Here is a 27728-nt window from a genome sequence, read left to right as displayed (position 1 = left end):
TCTAATCAGATTCAATGATCTATGCTAAGCTAAGCTAAAAGTGCTACCGCCAGACCCGGAGATCGGCTGAATGGATTCGAAAACGGTAAAACTCAACTGTTTAACTCTAGGGGAGTTGGAAAATGAGCCTATTTTCAAAAATAGTGGAGTGTTCCTTTAACTCTATACTTAAAAATCTAGTATTTAAGAAAATAATATAATAATTTTATTTACAGTACTAATATTAATATTTATTTTCAAATGTTAAACCATCAAGCTTTAATTTTGGCAGAAAACTCCAGGGAGCCATTAAAGCTTCTCTTTTGTTGACGACAGGCATTATAAGCACTTCTCATTACAATTTTTTAGAGCAGCTGCAGAGATTGCGCAGAATTTGCTGTGAACCGAGCCACTCTGAAGGCCGGGACACACCAACCGTTGGCCAATGTCGGGCCAATGGCGAGCGATGGTCGGGCTAGTTTGTTTGGTGTGTTCCACTCGTCGGCGGCAGTTTGCCCGATTCAACATGTTGAATCGGCGTTCGGGGCCGTCGCCACGAGTGAAAGCTCTGATTGGATGTTCAGTTTAGCGAACGAGTCAGATACGCGAATGTTTTCATAACATGAGCCACTTAAAATGATTAAAGTTATCAATGTTACTGATATTCAAAATGGTAAGCAAGCACTGCTTTGTTTACGTTTTGTATATATGCGTTTATCTCATATATCTTTGTTTCGGTTTCTCCTTTTGAATGACGAATATATACTATTGATAGCTGCTGATATAGACAGTTAATTCCTCTCACGCATGCGCAGAACGCACGTGTTCGTTTGCCGTCTGCTGTAGTTTGTGCAGTGTGTTTGAGCGCAGCTTTTTGGTCCGACGCTGCCGACGTGAGGCGACAACACCATCGGCTTTCGTCGCCGCTAGTTCTTTGAAGTCGGCTTGGTGTGTCCCGGCCTTGAGACACTGAAAATACCAGATCATAAGGCTGTTAGCGAGTAAATGAACACAGTGCTGTGCTTCCCTCTGAAATGCTCTGCATATACATTGAAAGTAATTGCCGGCCTTCGCAATTTCATAATTCTATTAATCGTGCAGCCTTATATGTAGGTCTGTTAGAAAGTTCACTAAAAGGTGAAGTGTGTAATTTTTACGGTGTGTAAATCAGCCAGAAATCACCATTGACTCTTACTTTACTTTCTTAATTACGTCCCTTGTCTTAGTGTGAAAAATCCATTGGTGGCATCAAAAAATACATTAGAAAAAAGTCATCAGACATCATTAATAAAAAACTTTCAAAAATCTCAAAACCACTGCCAATCATGTCAGGGGTCGTCTCTAGGCAGTATTTAACAAACCGCAGTCACCCGTAAGTGCTCTTCAATGGGGCCTGTTTTTGTCAGGCCAGTTAAAGCCCTTAGTGTCTATTAAAGTGATTTATAAGAACTGGATATGTGTGTGTGTGTGTGTGAGGCACAAAGACTCCAGTTCCTCCTCTACAACCACCTCTCCCTGCATTACTGGGATGACTGGAGCTACAGGGTAAAAGAGAGACACATAAACACACAGGTCACATGCGATTCTGTGCTACAATGTGCTGTCAGAAGTCACGTGCGATAATATCAGCATATTTCTGCTGATTTGAGCAGCAATGCACAATTTGAATGTTGTTTTCTGCTAGACTTCAGGCCTGAGGAGTGATGAGACCTTCATCAAATGCTCTTGCCCTGCTGCCCCTTCACATCCGTGAAAGCATCACTAAATCCTTGCTGTTCATTTCCTCTTCCTCACTATCTCTCCATTCACTCATTGTTCCTGTAATACTTGATTCCCAGGGAGAATTTGCATAACCTCTACATTCAATCCCAGTTCTAAAAAAAAAAACGAGATGGTCGAGAACGAGAAAAAAGTTAACTATGCACTTACACGCATATAAAGCACTGACTATCCAAACTCTGATTAAAGGAAGTAATACTTGTACACATAACAATATGTCTCGCGTTAAACAATACATTATTTTGACGGTTCTTTTACAAAGAATGATTTTTGAATGATAATAATGTAAGCATATGAAATAGGCCATCGTAGTAGTAGCAGTTTTTTCATTGTCCTTTTCGCTAAAGACTCCTTTCCGCGAATCGATTTTTCCAAACAGTTAATTTCAAAGATCCGATTCAAAATAACGATTCAATGATTCTATTACCCATGATTTATTCATGTCATCACGTGGTCCCTGAAATTCCAGCGTGAAATTTTACGAGCTTAAACACATTTAAATAGTCATATCTCACCACCTCATAAAATCAAAGTATTTTAGCTCTTAAAAGTTACTTACAGCCTGAATATAAGTTGAATTTGCAATCCTACATCAATTAAACCTCTTGGCTGAAACCGTTTTTACACAAATGGAATTTTCAAATCTGTGATCAACCTGTCATACTGGTCAAGACGCAAACATATTTCCAGTACGTTTTATTTGTTAATATTTCTGCTACTGAAGTAAAGTTCGCCTCAAGTTGCAAGTGTTCTATCAGTTCACTCCAAATGCAGAGACAACCGAGTTCATTTGCACCGATTCAGTCAGATTCGTGAACAAGTAGTTCAGACCGGTTTGTGAACCGGATCAACCGATTCCTTCAAAAGATCCGAATCAACGAACGATTAGTTCACTATTCGGACATCGCTATATCATAGCCTACATACAGTATTTATAGTAAAGCACCAAGACGTTGATTACGTGGAAATGTCAAATACTGCCCAGAGCAAACTGCCTCTAAATTTTGCTCTTGCATTTCTACTTTTGCATCTGATGATCAAGGAATATTTGCTTGAGGGGCGTTGCACTAATCAATATTTTGTTGCATCTGCGGTAAGTGGGTTGTTTTGAAATCATATTAGACGGTCTGAGTGGTGGTCAGCGGATCTTGGCAGACTTGCGTGTGTCTATCTCCTCCCTCGGTGACAGCACGTTTATCGGGGCACCACCACTCCTCGCGCTTGCTGTCAGTTTGGTAACCTGCCCAAATATCATCATGCAATCTTCATGCAGGACAGTTCCACACATGCACAACCGTTAACCTCGTGATACTCACTTGCCCAGCTCCTCGTACAGCTGATATTCGTCCGTGAAGCGTGTGCATGTAGTCGTGGCCATGTCTTCCCGTCTCGGACTCGGACACGTTTTAAGAATTAAAAATCGTCCTTGATTCAGCGAGCCAGAGCGTCCGGGATAGTCACCTCGATTTTGCGCTCAAAAAAAGCCTGATATGTTTTGAAATGACAGATTTATGGTTGAGTAGGGTAGCGTGTATGCTGACGGCGGGCGTCCTCACCCCCGCGCTGTGCTCCAATCGCCTGCCTTCGAAATAGACTGCGAGAGCTCGCTGACAGCTGACTCAAGCTCGCCACCTATCGGCGGCATGCAGAACTAGCCTGCGTGGGCGCGCTACTGGTTTACTGTTACTGTAACTCCAAATAGGGACAAACCATGAGGGGGGCTATTTGTATTTCGATGAGCTCTTACGTAATCGTGCTAGCGTCGTGCAAACCAACGTAAAAATAAATAAAGCACCGATGGTAGACGAAAATAAAATATTCAATACATGCAAACATCGTGAATCTAACATTTCGAAAATTATTCAATATACTTTTTAAAATTCATTTTAATTGTACAGATTTCATTGTATTTTAAGTATTGTATTTCTGTTTTATACTCTGATTTGTGTAGCACTTTGAGCTCCATTATATGTAAGGCTCTATATACAAATAAAGTGTATTATAAATGTATTATAAATTTTTTATATGCATGATAGGATCATAATGTTGTCTTTTGCATTGACAAGGATAAATGGAAATGGGGGTATAATTTTGAATGGGTGGTGACTGACATGTTTTTTGTTGGCTTCCACAGACCTTTCACATGTATATGGAATACACAAAGTGTTGTCTTTTGTATGTTGTGTAATCAAGTATTAAAAAAAAAAGGTTATTTTTTTATTTTTACACTGAAATGGTTAGATGCATTAAAAATGATTTTTTTAAGCTAATAATAGTTCCATTATGTTTACATTGCTCATTTGGTTCTGTGTGTGTGTGTATTTTTTCAGCCATTAGATAACGAACTTGGACGCCCACTCATTTCATATGCAGCTCAATGTCAACATCATTAACCCCAATTACACTAATTAGAGTTGGTATGACTCATTAGGAGTGTTTTGGTTCTCTGTGGAGGAGGGGCAGAAATTCACAAGAACATATATTGGAAAGAAGATCAATGCTAAAGAGATTCGGCCGAGAAATAAACTAAAATGAACTAAAAAAAAAAAAAAAAAAAAAAAAAGATTAAAACTGTAAAGTGTTAGGTTCACATGCTGATGGCTCATTGAAAAATATTTTTCAATTTATTGTTTTATCAAGACATCAAATATTGATGTGTAATGAGACCAAAGAAAAAACAATGAATATTTTATTGCTTGAAAAATATACACACTCTAACTCACCACTGTCAGTTCAGCAAATTCATGAATTCAATTCAGAGTGCAATATTCATGACTCAAGAGCAAATGTTAAATCAAGCCCATGTCTAGAACCAAACACACACACACACACACACACACTTCAAATACAGAATCATTAATCACTTGAGTCTTTGATGGGAGTTCAAACAGTATTCAATCATTCTGGGCCCTTGAAAATTAAAGGACTAATTTTAGTATTCAGCATTTCTCCTATAATAAGCTGGTCACATCGAATTTGCATTTACTCAATTTGTAAAATGTACGTATTTCAGAGGTAAATGTTTGGGAAATACATACAAGACAGAATTCTTATTCCTCATTGATTTTTAGAATGACCGCAATGGCTATAGAGGGAGCAAAAGATAAAATTCAATGAGACTGAACTATCACAAAGGGCTTTACAAATATTCCACAGCCTTGTCTATGAGAAGAGACTGTCACACAGTAAGACGCAATGCATTGACATGAAGGTGAAAAAGGAAATCAGCATATGAAGCTCCACCGTTAGGACTCTTGTCCTCCACCAGGAGGCGCTGCAGAGACTCCTCACAGCTGTCACCCTCTCGCACCAGTTTTAGCTGAACAAAAACAAATACACATTGAAACAAATATAAATCACAATGACCCTAAGCACACAGCTAAAATAACGAAGGAGTGGCTTCACAACAACTCTGTGACTGTTCTTGAATGGCCCAGCCAGATCCCTGACTTAAACCCAATTGAGCATCTCTGGAGAGACCTAAAAATGGCTGTCCACCAACGTTTACCGTCCAACCTGACAGAACTGGAGAGGATTTGCAAGGAGGAATGGCAGAGGATCCCCAATTCCAGGTGTGAAAAACTTGTTGCATTTTTCCCAAAAAGACTCATGGCTGTATTAGATCAAATGGGTGCTTCTACTAAATACTGAGCATTTTTCAGTTTTTCTTTTTTAATAAATCTGCAAAGATGTCAACAATTCTGTGTTTTTCTGTCAATATGGGGTGCTGTGTGTACATTAATGAGGAAAAAAAATTAACTTAAATGATTTTAGCAAATGGCTGCAATATAACAAAGAGTGAAAAATTTAAGGGGGTCTGAATACTTTCCGTACCCACTGTATATCTATCTATATATATATGTGTCTGTGTGTTATTCAGTGAGGACGCATTAAATTGATCAAAAGTGACAGTACAGACATTTATAATGTTACAAAAGGTTTCTATTTCAAATAAATGCTGTTTGTTTGATCTTTCTATTCATCAAAAAATCCTAGAAAAAAATGTATCACAGTTTCATCAAAAATATTAAGCAGCACAACTGTTTTCAACATTGATAGTAAAACGTAATGTTTTTTGAGCACCAAATAATCATATTAGAATGACTTCTGAAGGATCATGTGACACTAAGGAGACTGGAGTAATAGTTGGAAATTCAGCTTTGCCATTATAGAAATAAATTACATTTTAAAAATACATCAAAATAGAAAACATTTTAAATTGTAATAATATTTCACGGTCTTACTATATTTTTGATCAAATAAATGCAGACTTGGTGAGCATAAGAGACTGAATCAAATATTATATTTAAAACTGAAGATTCATCTGGAAGGTAAATTTATTCTATGACTAATATATAAACATATGAATATATATGCACATATAAACATATGAACATATAAACATATGAATATATACCATATTTAACTGCCCATATTTTAACTGAAGATGTCATAATAGCATAATGATTTCACTTAATTAGCCTATAGGTTTTAATAAACAGCAAATATGTCTGAAATGCACATCTTACCCATGGAAATACTCAATAATAACCCCATAGATTACAATAATTATTGAAGAAAATAATGACATTAGTAACAAGTCACTTAGGGCCTTCTGTGCTATTTCTAAGTTTCTATTTTATCTTATCAATTCAAAATAAAAACAATATTTTTTCTCCACAAATCTAAAAATATTAATGTGTCCACAAATCCCTCATTAACAAATAGACACAAAAAACTTTGATATTAAACATAAAACAAAGTCATAGATCACTAGTTATAAAGATACAAATTTAGATAAATTAACCTCAAAACTGATTTGATTGATCAAATTAATCGAGGTGGTGTGGGGGGATCTTACCACATCTTTTCCTATATACAGTTCATGGACACCTTATTTGTCAATTGCCCATTATCTAGTAGTCTATTATGGTAGAAAGCAGCTGATTAGATTTCAAAGTTTTCATTAAAAACATGTATCCAACCCTCAGATTCTCCCTTAGATGAACTGCTTCTACGAATTGTTCTCATTTGTCAGTCACTTTAGATAAACTCTGCTAAATGAATAAATGTTAATGTAAACGCCAACTCAATGTGTCCCCGCCTCACCTCTCCAGATGTGAGGTAGGAGAAGGAGTTGGTGTTGAAAAGCTGTAGAAGAGTATGAGGAGGCACACAGCTGCCCACCCAAAGGAGCAGTGCCAGTGGGCAGTAGATCAGACACAGACCCCCTGGATCCAGACTAGAGACAGTGCAGCGCACGGCTTCTCCTAATGATGGCATGTTGGCATTATCAGCAGAGACAGACTGCAGGGGTGAGAAGGGTAAACACAGAGACAGAGGCGTCATCATCCCATCAGGAGAGAAAGTGTCAATATTTTAGGTGGAAGTTTGCTTTGGCCTTAAATGTGACATGGATTTTCCTTGCTCTTTTTTACGTTTGGTGTACAATGCAGACAAACTTTCATGGCTTTCAGTTCCCATTCCAGTCCAACAAAACCATTTATTATAGAGGTCTTTTACACAAAGAGCCTTTAAAGGTACAGTTAGTTGCCTGTTTTTATTGGTTTCGACACTGTGGAAAATGGACAATAATAGAAAATTGGTCTATTTATGACAAATTTTTGGATATATTTTTTTGTCTTTTCTTGTTTTTTTAATTATGAAAAATCTAGTCAATACCAATAAGCTGGTAGTAATGTTCTTGCTATGGCAAATACCAAGAACTGGCAGATGATAGATAACATTTATACTATTTATACAATTTTGTCTAAATAAATTAGAGATACAACTTTAAAACTAAAATTAATCATTTTAAATGCTGTAAGTGAATTTAGGCATTACAACACTGTAATATACAGTATAAAAAGTGGACATTCATTTTAAGATTTGCTAAAGATTACATTTAATAATGTAAATTAGTGTATATGTAAATTAGTGTAATGTAATAAGTTTACGCAGGAATTATATGACAACAAAGAAAATCTAAATCTAAAAATAGACAATTAAATATTCAGTATTGGCTGATATATATCCAATACTTATCATATATTGATAAATTATACTGATAAATTACAAAATACATTTCTAATATCAGCAGACATTCAATGTTATACTAATATAGTGTGCATGCCTAATTATAATTATATTGGTGCCAGAAATCTTGACATAATAAGTAAAAAACAATATGATACAAATAGAGAGATACAGTAAATGCATTTTTTGCTAGAGTCGTGAAGAATGTGGCATCTCTAAATCCTGCCATGTGCATAACAATCCAACAGAGAATTACGAATTCTTACAGACAAGGAAACTGTCTCATTTCAGTGACTAATTTGGATGAACAGAATGTTCTAGATGTCTGTCTCTCACCAGAGGCAGAATAAGTGGGTAGAACTGGGAAGCAGCGCTCAGCGTGTCCATGGAGACAATGAGGCTACGCAGTCGTAGACGTTGATGTACAGAGCTCCGCAGCCCAGGCAGCAGCACTTCACTTTTGCGCAGACTGTTAACGTAGACAGGTACGACTTTCAGAAACTGAGGCAACACCAGCTGACAGAAAGAAAGACACAGAGAGAGAGAGAGAGATAGAGGAGAATGACATTCAAGACTCTATTATCCAAATGAAATAGGATTCACTTAGAATGGCTTCTCAATATTATTATCTGTGTCTGCATCATTAATGTGGCTAATGAATGGTAAAATTAATTGAGATTGGGGTAACAGTATATTAGACTATCTATTATCTCCTAAAAATACTTCCCCCCCTAATTACGCAATTCACTAATAACTGTCTAGGGCTTTTACACAAATAAGGCAATGTGACAAAAAGGTGACTATTTATTTAAGCAATTAAAAATTAATTGGCCTGAAAACTTATTTTTTTAATTGGTATCACCCATCATGGTTAAATATTTGACTAAAATTACTGCTTAATCCGAAACTGTATGATAAATCTCTAGAGTATCTGAACATTCAAAAGCGTGTGCTGGTCTAGTAACTTACGAAACCTATGAAAGATCCTCATTAAAGAGAGAGTAATATATGAAGTAGGGATGCACAATATTATCGGACCAATATCGGAATCGACCGATAATGGCTTTAAATGTAAATATCGGCATCGGCCTGATTTGAAAAATTATACCGATATGTCTTGCCGATAAGAGGAGTATATTAACTCACATGTGCTCAGGGTGTGCTAGCGATTAGATCACGTCAGCAGTGTGGCTCATTCTTGAAGCAAAGTTTTGCCTGAATGGTGATTGGATTCACTGTTTTGATCGCTGCATTTAAACTGAGAATGCAAGTACAGAATGACACGTTCGGTGTATTATAGAGTAAACGGTAATAGCACGTGCAGCGGCAGCAGCGGCAGCCTCCCCCGAGTCCTAATGCCCGCTCAGTAAGGAGTTTTAATTCCGTAGGAAATCTTCAATGTACTGTCATTATAAAAGAACTTTATTATTGTTTATTTAATTCTAACAAATAAGTTCTTGTTAAAAACTAACCAAAATTAAAAATAATTATATATCCGTATCGGCATCGGCTATCGGCCAAAATGAGTTGAAAATTATCGGCATATTGGATATCGGCAAAAATCCAATATCGTGCATCCCTAGTATGAAGAACTAACCTGTCCTGGGGACACAGAGGCAGTGCAGCTGTGTTTCCTGAAGCAAGCCAACATCTCAGTAACCTCTGTCTGTAACTCCTCACGCAGGGACTGCAGCGGACTCTCCAGTGCTAATGAATACACTGACTCACACACACATTGACAAAATAAAGTTATAAATATTAGAATGTCAAAATAACAAAACTGAAGTAAAAGCAGAAAGACTGAGCTCAGTGCAATAAAAACAACTGATTATGAACTGTTAATTATGATAAGTGATTATATAAGCAAATTCCTGTTAAGTATTATTATATTTATATTACATATTATTTGCACACTACCGTTCAAAATTTGGGGTCGGTAAGATTTTTGAAAGAAGGATTTATGCTCACCAAGGCCATATCCATTTGGTGTTTGATGAATAGAAAGCAACAGCATTTATTAGAACAGAAACCATTTGAAACATTATAAATGTCTTTACTGTCACTTTTAAACAATTTAATGCATCCTTGCTGAATAAAAGTATTATTTCTCTAAAAAAAACCTGACCCCCACACTTTTGAACATAACTGTATATACAAACCCAATTCCAAAAAAGTTGGGACACTGTATAAATTGTGAGTAAAAAAGGAATGGAATAATTTACAAATCTCATAAACTTATATTTTATTCACAATAGAATATAGATAACATATCAAATGTTGAAAGTGAGACATTTTGAAATGTCATGCCAAATATTGGCTCATCAGTCCCCAGACGTTTGCAGACTGTTATAAAAAGAAGAGGGGATGCCACACAGTGGTAAACATGGCCTTGTCCCAACTTTTTTGAGATGTGTTGATGCCATGAAATTTAAAATCAACTTATTTTTCCCTTAAAATGATACATTTTCTCAGTTTAAACATTTGATATGTCATCCATGTTGTATTCTGAATAAAATATTGAAATTTGAAACTTCCACATCATTGCATTCTGTTTTTATTCACAATTTGTACAGTGTCCCAACTTTTTTGGAATCGGGTTTGTATTATATTTGATTAAAAAAGCAAATAGGGTCAAATTTGATTTCATATTGATTTTAAGAATATTGTAGGCAGAATGATCGTATTACTGTATGCAACTGCAAAAACTGTTTTTATACTTTTCTTCCAGTAGAATGTGAGGAGCGTCTCGGCCTGGCTGCTTCTAAAGGTGTCTAGCAGCTGACGGGAAGCGGACAGAATAACGGTGTGTATCCGTGTCCTGTTCTCTCCAGAAGAGTTACTATATGATAGCACAAAACTACACCAGCAGATGAGAAGGGAATCAATCAAACAAATGAATAATAACAAATATATTAAATAAACAACAGATCAAATTATTTATCATGTCCATTATTCTCAGATAAGTGTAATTTATTAAATAAAATTTGATACTATGATTTAATATGATAATTTATGATTATATATCATACATTCAATGACATCGCATCAATACTACCTGTATGGCTACACCCCTCGTTTCATCCAAAGACTTGTTGTGAGTGAACTCAAATGCCAGAGCTGTGCGCCAATCAAGCGCTGCCATGGCAACACAGCAGGAGTCAGGATCGGCGATGAAGGAGCCATAGCAACCAGATAAGCGCATCTCTGCAGAAACACAGCGATTGAGCTGTTAATATATCCAGCAGCTATTTACAAATAACATCTGGCATTCACACATTGAATTCAAGTTACGAACAAGGGACTATTCATTCTAGTATTCAAATGATTGGATATTTGGCAAATCGTCATGTTTTATTTAGACTATGACCCATATATGTATGCTCTGTGTCTAATCTCAAAAAGAAAGCATCATACAAAAAAATTTATTGAAAGCTAAACTACAGTCTTCACATTTACATTTAGTTCTTTTCAGTCTCAGTTCCTCCCTGTTTTAGAATCTGGGTTTCTAGATTCTTTTAGATGCCCCTTTGATTACCTTTACTGGCAAAAACTCTGAGTTGAACTTTGAAGGCCATCTGCATGTTCACACATCTGCTCAGATCAGCTCGGAAGCGTTCCTGTTCCATCTCTGACTGCAAAAGAAAAATACACGGAAAGACACAGTATGAAATGACACAGTTTGTTCACAATACATTAAATATGGTTGTCACTCCTCTTCTGAGTGCTCAATCCAGTTCCTTTCACACAGAGGGAAGTGGACAGAATAACGGTTTTGTTTATGAAGAAAAAGAAAAAGAAACAGAAAGAATTCATCCATTACTACAGTGCTCTAATTGCAGGAACGGTCCTCTCAAAGCAGCACTGGATAAAGTGGCTTGCTCAGGGCGACTATGATGATAGAGCAGGAAGGCGAACTTTGTAACACTTCCAGTTAATAAGATGTCTACAAAAACCTTGTATTAGCAGCAGAGACTTTTAACAAGTACCAACCATTATGACATTCCAGGCTAATTCTCGAAGCAGTCATAGGGTTGTTTTGAAATGTCAAATCTGTACAGCAGTTTTAGAGTAACTGGGCTCTAAGGTTTTCTTCGTCTGACATAATAGGACATGAGGGTGTAACTGATGTCGACTGAGTGCAGATGGCATTTATTACCTGTAGACTGTTATAGCAGATGACACCACCCCCTGTGAGAAAGGGGATGTGCCCTGGCCAAGCCCCGCCTACTTCTTGATGGGAGAACACGAAGATGTGCACACTGCAGCCTTGACTGACACACTGTTTAGCCAATGAGATCGAGGAATCTGGTCCTTGGAAGATGGACTAATATGAAACCAAGAGGAAGCAGATAAATAAAGCACTTTTATATAAACCTCAAAACTAACTTTATGGCTAATATTGTGGAAAAAATGCATGCTCTTCACTTTGCTAGAGCTGAAGAAACCAGAGGAGTTTTTCTGATTTGTGCCTTCAGAAACAGGTGAGGAATGGAAGATCAATAATTTGCCTGGCGATGCTGCAGCCTATTGAAATGAGACATAAGAGATTTATAAATCAACATTTGCAGCACAAACACTGAATTTTTCAGCAAGGGCATGTGCGTGTTTAATACTCATATTAAGGCTCTTGCCTGAAGAATCTTCAGTCCTGCAGAAACAGGAAGCTCTTGTGAGCTGGATCTATCTTCCGATTCAGGGTTGAAAAGTGAAATTTCCTGTAAAACTCTGCCCAAGAAGAAAGAACTATTGTTAACCTTTTGCCCCTTGCTTTAACGATAATTAAATTAGTAGAACAAATGCCGTGTCAAAACCTTTCAAGTATGTGTCTGCAGTCTTTCAGTGGCACCAGAAGGCCCTCCACCACAGGAAGTTCCAACTCTTCACAGTCAGTGATGACCATCATGTGGGGGCGGGACAGAGCTGGACTCAGGTTATACAGATGGATCCGGCTGTCATAGGTCATCAAACCCACTCGAAGCTCTGATTGGACAGTTTCTTCGGGCCTAAAACAATGACACAACATTCACAAGCCATTTTACTTCCAGAATTGATTTTAAACATCAGGAATGGTGGACATGATTGTGAAAATTCTAAATGTTAACATCCCTTACCCATTTAAAGCTTGCAATTGAGAACAAATCTGCTTACAAATGTGGTCTGGCTGCCCCGTTCTCACCGCACTGGCAGAAACATCTATCGCCAGCAGCAACACAGCAACTTTACCCTGTTTAGAAGATCATAGGGAAAGTGAAAATTATAAACAACAACAAAAAACTCTGTCAGGACTATTCAACAAATTAGATAAAACTGACATCAATATAAAAGCAGACTATTGTACGTACATTAACGTTCAAAAGTTTGGGGTTGGTAAGTTATTTTAAAAATGTTTTTCAATAAGTCTCTTACGCTCACACAGACTGCACTTATTTCATTAAGAATTTTAAAATAACTGCTTTCTCTTTTAATATATTTAAAAATGAAATTATTCCTGTGATAGCAAAGCTGAATTTTCAGCGGCCATTACTCCAGTCTTCAGTGTCACATGATCTTTCAGAAATCATTCTAATATGCTGATTTGGTGCTCAAGAAACATTTATTATTATTATCAATATTGAAAACAGTTGTGCTGCTTAATATTTTTGTGGAAACCTCGATACTTTGTTTTCCGGATTATTTCGTGAATTCAAAATTCAAAACAACAGCAATTATTTGAAATAGAAATTTCATAGAAATGAAATAGAAATTGTAACTTACTAACCTTAAACTTTTGAACGGTAGTGTATATTTTAAAATAAAAACGATGATCATGAAAATGATCATGCTTTAAACTAGCTGTTTGTATTACAACACATACGTAGTATAAAACAAGAGAAAAAATAAAGTTCAAAACAAATCCACGCCATTCCTGACCGACTGTTTTTGCAGGATCTCATATGAGCCAAGACTGAGCTCAGGTTTTTTTCCGCAGTCGACGCGGCGACCCTGATTAGTGGGCTGATAGGACTGCCATGGCACTATGAGAAAAAGACATGTTTGAGCAAAGATGGGAGCACATATGTGCGAAAATTGAAAAAAAGAGTGTAGGCCAAACAAGACTTACCTTCTGTGAGTTTGTCACAGAAAGGACAGTAGAATCTTTGCCCGCAGTCCTGCCAGCTCATAGCAGGGCTCATGAAGGCCCCGCAGTGTGCACAGCCCTTAACACAATCTTCCGCCTCACAAACTGGCACATCACGCTGTGGAAAACATGTTTATAACACAACATGCTTATAAAAGTATTTCATCTTTAAAACAATCAGGTCACAGTAAAACACTGAGGAGTATGTGAAGGTGATCGAGATTTCTCAACATGACTCACACCCACACAATTCGACATCCTGGCAAATGAGACAAATAAAAGTGACATTTTCCTCAGGATATCTTATTCATTCTGAACACCCCTTTTCATTCTTACTTCTCCTTTCTCGGGCCTGGCCAGCGGACACACGATCGCACCCAGCGGGAGATGACTTTTCTGAGCTGACTGAGCCTCCACAGGGAAGCTATAGGACGTGCAGCGGATAAAACGAGCTGTGGCATTACCTGTGAAGCACAGCGAACAACAAAAGTCTTATACTATATTGTGTTGTACAATATTATAATCTCATTTTAACTTATAACAACTAGGGATGCACCGATACTGATACTGGTATCGGGACCAATGCTGCGCTCCTGTACTCGTACTCATTAAAATACTCCGATACCAAAAGCCGATACCACACAGTGTGTGAACTGTGCTGTGTCCAGACAAGGAAACACAGACAACAGAACAACAGAGAGCAGAATGGAGTTATTAGAGATTAAGGATGTCTATGAAGTACATGTATGTAATTAATCTAATGTTAAACATTCAATATTCAATTAACTGGAGAAAATATCCATTTGGTAAATTAATTAAGCCAACTAACATGATTCATATTCTTTTGGTTTCTGTACCCAATATTTAAAAAAATTGCAAAAGCTATGAAAACACAGGTATAGGCCTTTTTTTTTTGAGAAATAAAGAAATAGTATTAGAAAAAATCTATTTATAAGGGCCAAACTGCACTAAACATTTTAAATTTAAAAGGGTAATTCACTGCTGGCTTTTTATAAAACTTGGCTGCAGTAAGTATGCAGTAGAAAGGCATATTTCTTCTTTAAATTGCTACATGACTAAAGAAAACAGAGGAAAAAAGCTGTGATGTTTCCTTTTGCCAAAAAAGGTAGGGAAACTTCAACCCCCGTAATGCACTGGGCTCGATCCGACTGTTCATGGACAGGGACACAAAAATTCAAAAGTAAGATCTGTAGTTTTATATTTTATGTCATCCAGTGGATTTTGCTGACAAATAAATAAAGATCTTTGTACACATTGTTCATTTACATATATTACTGACATTGTAACAGTACAAAGCTGATAAAAAAAAAAAATCAGTGTTTATTAATATTATAAATAAAAATATTTTAAAGTAAAAGCATTTAGTTCTGTTTGCCTCATACAAATTCTATTTTTCTAATACTACTTAATTTCTTTCTCAATAAATATATAAATGATTAATTTTTAATGTCCAATAATAATAATTATTAAATAATTATAAAATTAAATAATAATTATACTCAGTAACTGATCAATAATATTTTTTTTCCAAAAAAGGATTTAATAATAAGAATGTATCACATTATTACTTTAATAAAAGCCTGATTAAAAAAAGATCAGTGAAGCTGTAATGGAAATGCACTGCATACTCTATGTTTGTCCTAGTGTCAGCATGACTCCACCATTAATGTGCTGCTGAATTTATGAGACTGAAAAACAGCAGCTGTGTTTGAGATTATCATGATGTCTGATTATAAGAACAACAGCTGTCAATATTTCATTACCTTTTTGTGCCTGGCTCCATTATTGTCTGAAAGTCGGTTAAAGTCAAAATAATTTCAACAAAAGTACAACAAAAGCTGTTGTGATACAAAAACCAGGTGCATCACATTTATTTTTCATGTGAATCTATGAAGTCAAAAGATAATATGGCTAAACTGGGCAGCAGTGACAGTACCTCTGTCCTCCAGGGTGCATTGTGTTGAGGAGAGAGGGGGAACTGAAGATTTGGATTGTGAAACAAACACTTTCCCCTCCCACTGGATCCTGTCCTCTTTAATCACATGGACCTGAACATTTTGGAGACAGAGGACACAGACACTGAGACAAAACAACACAGCCATACACAACAGTGCAACCAAACCTGAGCTGTCTTGTAGGAAACATTACAGAATAAGAGGGCAAGCTGATTTACCACACTGGGTAGAAGCTGAGGATCCAGGCCGTACCGAGACTCTGTCTTGGAATTTGACACTGGACTTGTCTGACAAAAGAGAGGAAAAGAAAGTGATCCTTCAGTAAATTCAATACAGATCATGTTGGCCTCATGCTTCTATAATAGACAAGACTGAGACAATTAAAACAGACTGCAAATGTAACACTACATTTCCATCACATCCAAGCTTTCCATCAATCACATACAAGCCATAATGATGACACATATTCAGCACTTACTCATTAAAGTTCTCTCTGTTGGGGAAAAAGAAGTGTGATTGTAACAACTTTTTAATTTAGGTATTTTTTAATTTCCAGAACTTTTCCTATGCTATCTTATGTCGTGATGCCTTGAATTGTTTTATTTCATTCCAATTTTTTTTATTTATTTAATCACTAAATTAGTGATAAAAGTTAATGCTTACACTGTCACTAGTAGAAGCAATACAATATTTTACATATTTTTTTCACTTGTATTTTAAAATATATTTTATTGTATTTTACCATAAAAAAGATTTAATCCATTTTTTTTAGATTACAATGTAGACTTACAGTGAGAATTTTTGATTTAAATGCACATTGATCTGGGACAGCTAAATGATTTAATACCAGATAAAGGTGAAAAACATTCAAGAATAATATAATATATATAAAATTGTATGAGATAAAGTATAGGATAAAGTATAGAGTTTAGGATTTTAATAAGATTGAAAAAGGAAAATGTACCTGGAAATAAACAAAAAAATTAATTATAAATAAATTAAATAATAAAAAAAGCACAATATCCCCCGATCTCCCCTACATTGTCATGCTCTCACTGGTAATGAGTAGTTTCTCTGTGGCATTCCTTGAGTCGTCATATTTGTGATCTCAGGAACAGGCTTTAACACATCTGCGACAAGACAGGTTCAAAAATGTTGTCATTTTCTTCCATCAGACAGCGAAATTCTCCATAGATTGTGATGTTCTAAGATTTATTATGCTTACCCTGGTAGCTTTGCTGTGAGGGGTCCCAATACAGTGAATGAGGCCGATGACCTGCTGAGGTTCCTGTCAAGTGGGTCATCGGGGTCACACTCTGCTGATCTGGGTTAAGGTTTGGGTAGTGATAAGAAGGAGGTGCACAGCCGGGAGAAGGCATGGTTGGGGTCCTGGGGCTCTGTCCGGCCCATGGCTGAGGTGGTGGATGTGTATAGCTCTGGTTTACCGCAGGAACATCCATTCTATTGACCAATTTAATCTACCTTTAAAATCAAAGACAACATTACAGAGCAAAGTCATTCTGTTTCATAATCGATTAAGTCCTAAAAACCAGTATGTAAACTGTAGCCTTTCTGGCATGATGTAATTGCAATTTCTATAAAAAAAAGCTTGTTTATACACATAAAGAGATATATAAAAATTCGGTCTATTTACATATCAGCCATACTGTCAAACAGTGATCAGCTGACCGTCCATCTCGTCACACCGGTAAAAGCGCTCATCCGTCTGTCGCCTTCAAGCACTATGTATTTGATTGCACGGTACAGAGAAAATATTTTTTTTTACCATGCGATGCGTCATGTTAGAAGATTTCAGCACGAGTCGCCCTGCAATAGAGAGAGATAGCTGCTGTTCGTACGGAAATACGGGTACTGATGCAGAAGCCGGTCGCCTGGGTTACCGTCAGCTCACATTATTATGTGTCAGTCTTCAGCTCCGTCACTGCTCAGATGCTAGAAATCTCAAAAGGCATAGAAACGTAATAAACATGCAATTTCAATATTGTAGAAGGCCCTCTGTCTTCCGTACTAAAAGCACCGTTTTCAAAGTGTGTAGTGTACTGTGCGCACAGTGTGCAAGTCTCACCAAAATTATAGTTGCCGGTTAATATATAATAGTTAATATATAATCATATATTATATGACCGGCTTCTGCATCAGTAGTTTTTATAAACTATTTCTTACTATGTGTCAGTAAGTTGTTGTTATTTTAGCATGTGTGTTTGCCTCAGTGTTATTTTTTTAGGATTACTGATGAACTAATGTACTTTGATTTGTATTAGTTATCTATTTTAGTTTTAGTTACAGTTGTAGTCATGTTGTCATTTTATTAGTTTTTTTATTATGTCTATATAGGCTTTTTATTAAGTTTTACTTTTATTTAATTTGAGTTATTTCAGTACTTCAACATACAAAATGGAAATGAAATAATATATATATATATATTGAATGTATTTATATATATGTACATGTATATGTATATGTGTGTGGCTGTACATACACATATGTAGTTGTTTTTTTGGTGTTTGGCTTAGTGTTATGTTAGAAACATTATTATACTCATACCTTTTGTTCATACCTTTTGTTTTTAGCTTTATTTTTTTGTTTTCATTTAAATGTTTTAGTTTTGAAATGTTGTTGTATGCATTTGTCATTTTTATTTAATTTATTTTATTTTATTAAAAGCTTTTAGCTTTTCGTTTTAATTACTTTTTCTTATTTGTAAGTCGCTTTGGATAAAAGCGTCTGCTAAATGACTAAAAGTAAAGTAAAGTAAAGTAAAGTTGCAATATCACTATTATGGCCTCAAGGTGGCAGAACTGCGTCACCAAACACCAAAGTGGACTTCCGCCCTAAACGGACCAGTGACGAATAAGGACTCAAAATACGTATGAATAGGTGTGAACCTGTTTTTATACAGTCTATGGTGCTGGCTTTGTATTGTTTTGTATATGTCGTTTAAAGCATAATAATAAAAAAAATAAAAAAATACAGTCTATGGTGTGAACACTATGTGAAATGTATTGTATACGTTTCAGAATATTTACTAAAATTAATATGATCAACATTAATACAATTCATCACTGAATCTACAAATATAAATGTTATACAAGATTACGGGTAAAGTTTTATTATTTCTTTAGAAAAGTTGCTCAGTTCAGTTACAAAAATACTATCTTATTATTTATTTATTTTTACCTCATACATGGGTAAATACTCCCAGATTAACTTAAATCCTCTAAATCCTACACTACACAATCACTGTGTTTACATGATACCTCCTTTATTTTGGATAAATACAGTTCTTAATACAGCATATTTATGCAAAAATACTACATTAACCCTTTAGTGACTCAGAATCTCATTCCACCCTCTACCTCATCAACTTTTTATTTTTTTGACCCTACCACTTTAGCTTTCCATAACTCTTCAGTGATGAATTGTCTAAGAAGAAGAAAAAAAAAGTATAAATAACATTGATCATGTTCTATTCTACTATTACTTATATGTTGTTAGTGTGCAATTAAACCAACGACTGGTGTTAAATAAGTGAACAATGTGCAGTTTCCTATGTACAGCATTCTTCTATGTATCCACCTTATATTTCCCATAAGAACGGTCACGGCCATTTGTAAATTTAATGCGTCTGGCTTCTGGTGTCGCTTCCAGTTATTTTTAGCTGTACAAAACAGCTCATTATGCTGCTTGAAACTTTTTTTTTTTTTTTGCCATATTATTTTAATGTATTGTCTTAATTATAAACACACTGGTTTGTATCACAAACCGTTTACTGCACTTTGATATTCTTCTTGTTATTTCCCTATAGTAGCTAATGAAGTCTCGCACATTCACGAAACAGCTTGAAACGTTGAAAAATAAGGTGGATAGCTCAGGCCTATGTGTTGTTGTGTTTTAAAATATAAATGCAGTACACAAGTAATGAATCCTGTTCTATAATTTATTGCAATATCTATATGATAAGTGACAAATAAAATACCAGAATATAACAAAATATATTCAATATTATTATTTTCTTGACTTTAAAAAGCCTCACATTTTTGCATTTGGGCAATTTGTAAATGTGAGACATGTACAGTATTAATGTGTAAAACACACATGCCTTTAAGGGTTAATGTGCTCATAAAGGCCAGTTATTTACACAGTAGTTCATCATAGTTAGAACAAACACTTGCCTAAAACAAGAATAGAGGTGGAGGTGGTACAGTAGTAAATATTTAATGTACTCTTCTGCATGCCCTCAGTCCACTGATGTAATATTCATGAGGTCAAGAGGGCTGAAGGCTACACTCTAAAATTCACCTGCTTAACACATTCAGATATGCGCGCACACACACACACACAAAATCACACCATTAAGCATAAATATATACCTTTCACGGTGGGCTGGACTTATATTTTAAACATTTGATTAATAAGAGTCTTGAGTTGTCTTTCTTCTGTGTAATTATACGCCCAATACCAAACGCTCAACCCTGGCAGCACACAACAAGAAGGCCCCAAGAAGAGTGACCGCCATGGTCCTTGTAGTTTTATTACAGCACTTAGCCTCCCACCTGCTATCTCAGAGTGAGGCTATTGACTCCGCACTGTCCTCTTCACACACACACTTCAGAGAGAAGAGGAGGACTTCAGCATAAATGCCATGATTTACTGCCATTATAAAAATAAATGGTGTACAGTAATACCTTTGCCATTACTCCTGAATCTTTCAACAACGGTAAATCTTTGTATACTAGGTCATTTCCTTAAAAGGAACAAGCAATTGACTTGCATACTCGTAACTCTCTTCCTCTCTTCATCATCTCACGATTTTTATATCAGCACTAAAATCATTTTTATTGTTGCAACAAAAAATGATAACAGAGGTGACATGGTCAGTCTTATGTTCACCTCTACAAAATCCAGAGACTAGCTCTCTTTAGGCTTCGATACCTTGTTTACTACTGTTTATTCTAAGTCAGCATCCTTATCGTGCATGGATTTCATCAGTTACCGATTTCTAATACTCATGCAAAGTGAATGGGTGAATCAACTAGATTTGCCCTTAGCTCAGGTGGAAACTAATGTAATAATAATGAACACAAATACACAGCACATAAATATTAGGTGAATTGGATGAAACTATTTTTATTGATATTTTTCAGTTTCAAATTAAATTTAAGTCGAATTATAAGTATAATTATAATCTTGGATATACTTGTTCACTGAAGCTGTCATCTATTATCATATTTAGCCTATAGAATGGCTGTACATGACAATGTTGTTATTTTTAACTAAAACTATTAAAAATAGTTACATTAAATTAAATTATTTGAAAAATGTAACCTAAAAAAGAATGAAAATGTAAAATGTCGCTTCGGCAACTAAGTGAAATGAAATAAATGCCACAATTACTACAATTAAAATTTAAATAAAAATAAATTACAGCTAAATAGAAATATTAAAAATGGCAAAAACATGTAACAAAATTACTACCTAAAAAAACACTCAAATTGAAATGGAAACTGGAAATATAAAAATACAAGTAGTCTGAAAACACTACTCATTTAGCCCAATGCAACTTTCACGAAAACAAGGTATCTCAGGCAGCATTACTACAGTATTTATAAATCCTCCTTTGCTCTATATGGTAAATAATACTGCAAATATGCAAAGCTATTTATACGATTCCAATAATTCCTACAAAATAAAAAGGAAAATATATATGGAAAGTAATGAAAAGCCACTTCACATCAGACCATTAAATCTCTCAAATGTAACTGAATAATTCAGTAGTGTGCATTTACAGGTGCATCTCAATAAATTAGAATGTCGTGGAAAAGTTCATTTATTTCAGTAATTCAACTCAAATTGTGAAGTGTATTAAATAAATAAATTCAGTGCACACAGACTGAAGTAGTTTAAGTCTTTGGTATATATATATATCTCCTTGCAGCAAGCGATGGGAACAAAATCGGCCATGGCAAAAAGTGAGGACCACATGACGCTATGACGGATGAAATAAAGGTCTTTAACCATATATAGGAGAGAGGCTGTCACTCTGAAGCTGCACTGTTTGTTTGAAGCTGAGGTGAAGGTAACAGAGAGGTATCGTGTTGCGAGAGTTGTCTGGAGAGACATACAGAATGACAGATGCACCAAGCAAACAACAGCTTTTACCACGAGGGAACAGGCCACCATCCAGGACCTGAAAATTATGAACTGGAAAACACACACAAACACACACTAAATACACAAAGACACACACACAATGACATGCACTTTCAGTTAACTCACATATAAATGCACAGAAAATACTTTAAGAAAGCATCAGCCAAGAAGACATATGCAAATGGAAATGTAAAAAAACACTGATGTGCACACAAGCATAATCAAACACCAGATATGTGCACAAGCCAGAGAAATGAACTGAAGCGTAGCCAGTTCGTGCAGTAAATAATACGGAAAAACAAAAGGGAAAAATTCAAATACATTTTCTTCAGGCAGGGCAGATGTACTCGCTGAAATAAAAACATATCCAAGTAGTAACTCCACAGTTGATTACTGGTTGATGAATTTTTCTGTTTACTTCATGTTCAGTAGCTCACGTGACTAATGGAACTTTTTCTGTACTTACAGGTGTATCTCAGTAAATTAGAATGTCGTGGAAAAGTTTATTTATTTCAGTAATTCAACTCAAATTGTGAAAGTCGTGTATTAAATAAATTCAATGCACGGAGACTTAAGTAGTTTAAGTCTTTGGTTCTTTTAGTTGTGATGATTTTGGCTCACATTTAGCAAAAACCCACCAATTCACTATCTCAACAAATTAGAATACTTCATAAGACCGATAAAAAATTTTTTTTTAGTGAATTGTTGGCCTTCTGGAAAGTATGTTAATTTACTGTACATGTACTCAATACTTGGTAGGGGCTCCTTTTGCTTTAATTACTGCCTCAATTCGGCGTGGCTGAACTCAAAACTGAAATGTAAACAATAATATATCTAATAGAAATGTCCAAAAAATAATTTCAAAAACCATATATATGATGCCATTTCTGTATCATCGAATGTAAAAAAACACTGATGTGCACACAAGCATAATCAAACACACATATGCAAACAACACTGTCAAAAGGCTCATGCTCCACACATGTACATGTGATGACAGAGACAGACTCCCTGCTGACTGGGGTGCCTGACAACGGCTCCAAGCTCAATCCCAAAAGACTTTAGTCTGCATGTAAACTGGTATTCTCTGAACTCACTCTTTACTCTAACAGAGCAGGGGACCTCACCGGTCTAATAGTTCAACTGAGAGCTTCTACCCTAAATAAGCCCTAAAAGAGCTTTAGGAGAGTAAACTGCCTTCTATGCCCGTTACTATTAGTCAACAAAACATGCCAGATATTGGCAGTATATTAGTAATGTGCTTGTTCACTAGCTAAATACAATGGCAGATTCCAAATCATTAGTGAAGTTATTGATTTTAATTAATTTAATTAGTAAATATTCAGCAAAATAAAAGACAAATAATGGCAGTTTCTTTCAGATGCCCCATAAACAGTGATTTACTGCAGGGTAATACAGGGAAAGTGAGGTAAACCCCTTTGTTTCATGACTGAATATTAAGAAAATGCCCACCATATACTGCTGCCTGTGACTGAGAGATGCACATGAGAAAAGTGATTTTATGCTAAAAACATTTTATTACATTTTTTGACAAGCAAAAATTCCAGGTCTAAAAATATAAATGCTGAATTTCCAATATACATTCAATCATTTTGAATATTAAATCTCACTGGCTGGTTCATGAAAATACAAATAATGTAATGCAAATAAACACTTTGGAATAAGAAGGAAAAATTATCTGGATGCCATTAGGTAAAAAAAACTAATTAACTGGTTTTGCTACTGTAATATTATTTAATATGATTAAAACACTTGAATTACATTAGGGTACAACAAAGTCATTTTTGAGTGTCAGATCAGTGCACTTCCACAGTGTTGAAACCCAGCACAAAGATTATATATACCTATAGATGTTTCAGTCATTTAACTATGAACTAGAGAAGATGCAATGCGAACTATAGTGGAGTAAGTCCCGCTTTCCAAAAAAAAAATAAAGTGTCAATTGCCAATTGGTAAAGTCATCTTGCCAGTGCAGCTGCTGTTAGAGGCTCCGGTTCCCACAGAAACAGTGTTGAGATGCGCGCTTGGTACTGGACATGTTACTTAAATGTGAGTTTTGGCAAGCAGTTTTTGAGATTTTGGTATTCCCTCATTCAGGTAGATACTGTAGGTGTCGGTCTTACATGCCTGAAATAGCTGGTTGGAGGTGTTGAAAATATGGCTGCCAAGTGAACTGACTTTCCTTGAAAGGAACTTTGGTGACCAAATAAACACTTTGACTTAGCTTGAATGCCCTAAATCGCTAGACTGTGACATGTGAGAGTTTTGCATTAAATGGATGTATGGTTTCACCTGTGAGGAGATTTGAGTAATGGCACATCTGGGCCAAGGACAAATATTGTTCTAAAAGTGGGCACTTAAACAGTACATTTGTTCTCTCTCTTTCTCTCCTCCAGAGGACATAGGTACCGGTATACAGATTCTTTTTTAGTTCATGCAAGAGCCACTCAAGGTCAAGAATGTTCAATGTTAATATTCTGAGACATTGTAAGAACATGCTATGTGTTTGTTAGCATGTTCTAGATGATTGCTAGGACATTGCTAATTGGTTGCTAGGTGATTGTGTACAAGAGCCTACCCCAAAGTCTCTATGATATTCTGATATGGCCAAGGTACCAGTGTTATTTTACTATTATTTACATAATAGTACACCTGTTATGCTGATTGATATGGTATACTTGTATTTCCTACAATGTTATTTTCATTTATTATCATAATCATAAACACACTAGTTGGTAGCACAAATAGTTTTACCATTTACTGCACTTTATTCTTTTATTTATTTACCTAGTAAAACTAATGAATCCGAAGTCTTGTATCTTTAAAGGAAATAGTTTACTTCCGCATTGCAAAATGAAACGAATCATTTTGAATTAGCATTTATTTTTATGTTTTGAGTTATAGTCATTTTCATTATTTTGCTAATATTTCCATTTAGCTTTATTTTATTTTTATTTCACTTTTATTTATTTTATTACATCAACTTAAACTTATTTTATTTCAGTTAGTTGCCAAGGCAACATTTCCTAATTTCTGTTGTTTTTCTTTTAATTCTTATATTTTATTGTATTTCACATTTATTTCAATCAACAAAAATAATTCTAATAGTTTCAGTTGTAGTTAACAATAACAACACTGTCAGGTACCACCTTAAATACTGTCAGGTCGTTGGTACGTTACAAGCTACAGCACATAATTAGGAACAGTACATAAGTGTCATTAATGAAGGGATTCTTAGGTCAGTTGTAGCGTCTGTCTCATTCTGAATCTGGGTTTCTCTTTCTATCCCTTTAAAGTCTCATGTTGAAAAAATGATTGCATGGCTTACACCCCAGCCCCCCTGAGATAATCTTCAAGGGAAGGGTGGCGTATGTGACACTTGCTTATGTTCCCTTATCGAAACCAGACTCTCTCACTCTCTCTCTGTCTGTCTGTCTGTCTGTCTGTCTTTATTATACACATGCACAACCACACACCGCCACACAAGCTGTGGGTTGTTTATGTGGTTGCCAGGGATTTCTGAAAACCTTTGATGGTTGGGAGAGAGAATTTATGATTTGGTGACTTGGGGATTGCATTAGCATATTTTTGTTACAACAACAGTTGTTTTGAGCAGTTGTGTAGCTTCTTCTCAGAAAAAAAGATCCAACACTACATCAAAAATGGACATTCAGTGTGCTATATGTATAATATTGAAATGTCTCATAAATACACATGCACAAAAATACACACACACACACACACTGAAAACCTGCACCTTCTAACCGGATTGTAGTATGATGGATCTAATCCCGCCTTTTCCATTACACACACACACACACACACACATTTCCCCAGTAGACCTGCTCCAGTGTGGGGCCGTGTCCTTGTAGGGGCTCCAAAATGACGTCCATGAGAGGTCTAAGGGCTTCAGTGTGAAGCTCTAAAGAAACCAGAGAAACAGAGGTGGACTGAGATGACTGAATTCAACACAAACACTCACAGTCTCTTTATCAAATCTCCTAAATGAAACAATAAGGGAGATGATTGATGGAAACTCATTAGATATCAGCTGTAAGGGGAATGGTGCCCATTAGCATTACACAATGATGCTCTTGACAATTCTCTCTCTTTCATTATTCCTCTCGCATGCTTTCTTTTTCCTACACATGCACAAAGACTTCCACTTTCTTTCTCTTTCTTCCTTACAAAGTTACTGCGACATTGCTATAGTTTGTTGTCACCAGTGTTGTTATTGTTAACTAAAACTAAAACTACTTAAAAAAATATCATGCATCTGGCAGAAATGTCATTGATAGGACGTTGCATGTATCACCTTTTATTGCACCTTCCCAGAAATAGAGCCACAGGAAAGCGCGCTGCTCCAGGCCACTTCTGATTGAGGTGATGCCGTGTGACTTGCGGTAATTGTCCAGCGCCCCTGCAGTGCCCCTCGCACTGGCCCTAGTGACAGAGCAGCGGAACACGCACTTCTCTCCACCCAAATGCCTTTTTTTCTCCTGAGAAAGAAACCACAGACTCTCACACATACAAGGTAATTAGTCACATCTGCACACAGGTGTGTAAGTCTACCCCCTTCCCTGTTGAAAAACCTGTTCATTTCTGTTCATAAAGGTCTACCACATGATAGCTGCATGTGTCTAGTGTAGAGGGGAAAAGTTACACAACAACAAAACTTCCATATTTTAACTTCTGTAACTGTAAATGAAACCCTTGTTATCAGATGTCTTCTGGCAGAAACTATTAGCCTAGCACTATTAGCTTCCTATTATCTTATTGTCCATTGATTGCCCTGGGGCCTGTTCATCTGAGGACCAGCCCTGGGCACTTGCCTGCAACTTGATGCAATAACAAGCTCAGTGTGTCGTTCTCCAGAGAAGAGATCGTTTTAGGTTTACAAACACTGCTGCAGTCTTCCTCACTGTAAATATTGTTAATGAAAACTCACTCAACTGGCATGAAACAATTATACTTGGACGCTAAAACATGTAAACTAGAATGGAATGATAATTAAAATGTCGAGGTAGCTATAGACATAGACAGAGATATTTAATTGATCAGTCCCTCAGGGGAAACTGCGCAAAAATACAGTACATGCAAGAAAGAACATATTAGAGGAGAATGAATTACATTACACTAGGGTGATCATACGTGCCATTTTCCCAGGACGCGTCCTGGCCAGGATTTCTATATTGCCTAAAATATCTAGGGTTTGGCTTTGTTTGCGTGTGCAGACCGATCGGTGTATGACATTGGTTCCTTGTGTTTTCGAAACGCTGTCGAGGTACTTTGAATCAAAGCAATATAGAAATCCTGGCCAGGACGCGTCCTGGGAAAATGGCACGTATGGTCACCCTACATTACACCTGTTATAAAATCAGTGCTGAACACAATTTGTGGTCAGTTCCCAGTCTTGCAGGTCATTTATAAGTGCTTTTTTGTGGAGGATGCGGCAGACTATCCTGATCTGGAATAGTTTGGAGGGACTGTACAGCATCACTGCACATCTGCAGCCCATAAACCTGAATTAGCTCTTTTGATACTCCAAATGTCCGCTTGTCTTCACTGAGTGTCTGGAAGTGTGCCTGTTCATGAAATTCTTCTCCATCTTTTGATGAATTACTGCTGCTACGATGAATTGAAAACAT

General features: G+C 36.1%; 1 protein-coding gene and 1 pseudogene across 30 annotated transcripts in view; both read right to left on the bottom strand.

Annotated features, from left to right (window-relative positions):
* Positions 1-3331, bottom strand: part of LOC107741206 (calcium/calmodulin-dependent protein kinase type II subunit beta) — an 80732-nt gene extending 77401 nt beyond the window's left edge. For all 30 annotated transcript variants that reach the window (XM_016553855.1, XM_016553845.1, XM_016553873.1 and 27 more), the window contains exon 1: positions 3075-3331. In XM_016553855.1, coding sequence (XP_016409341.1) covers positions 3075-3136 — 62 coding nt within the window. In that variant the 5' untranslated portion in view covers positions 3137-3331. The remainder of the gene's footprint in view (positions 1-3074) is intronic.
* Positions 3332-4500: 1169 nt separating this feature from the next.
* On the bottom strand, positions 4501-17911 carry LOC107741297 (protein transport protein Sec24C-like; annotated as a pseudogene).
* Positions 17912-27728: the final 9817 nt, after the last annotated feature.

The sequence above is a fragment of the Sinocyclocheilus rhinocerous genome, unplaced genomic scaffold (genome assembly GCF_001515625.1).
Source record: "Sinocyclocheilus rhinocerous isolate Xijiao unplaced genomic scaffold, SAMN03320098_v1.1 scaffold615, whole genome shotgun sequence".
Taxonomy (NCBI): Eukaryota; Metazoa; Chordata; class Actinopteri; order Cypriniformes; family Cyprinidae; genus Sinocyclocheilus; species Sinocyclocheilus rhinocerous.
Note: the sequence above shows the minus strand (reverse complement) of the source record. Positions and strands in the feature narration are given on the sequence as shown.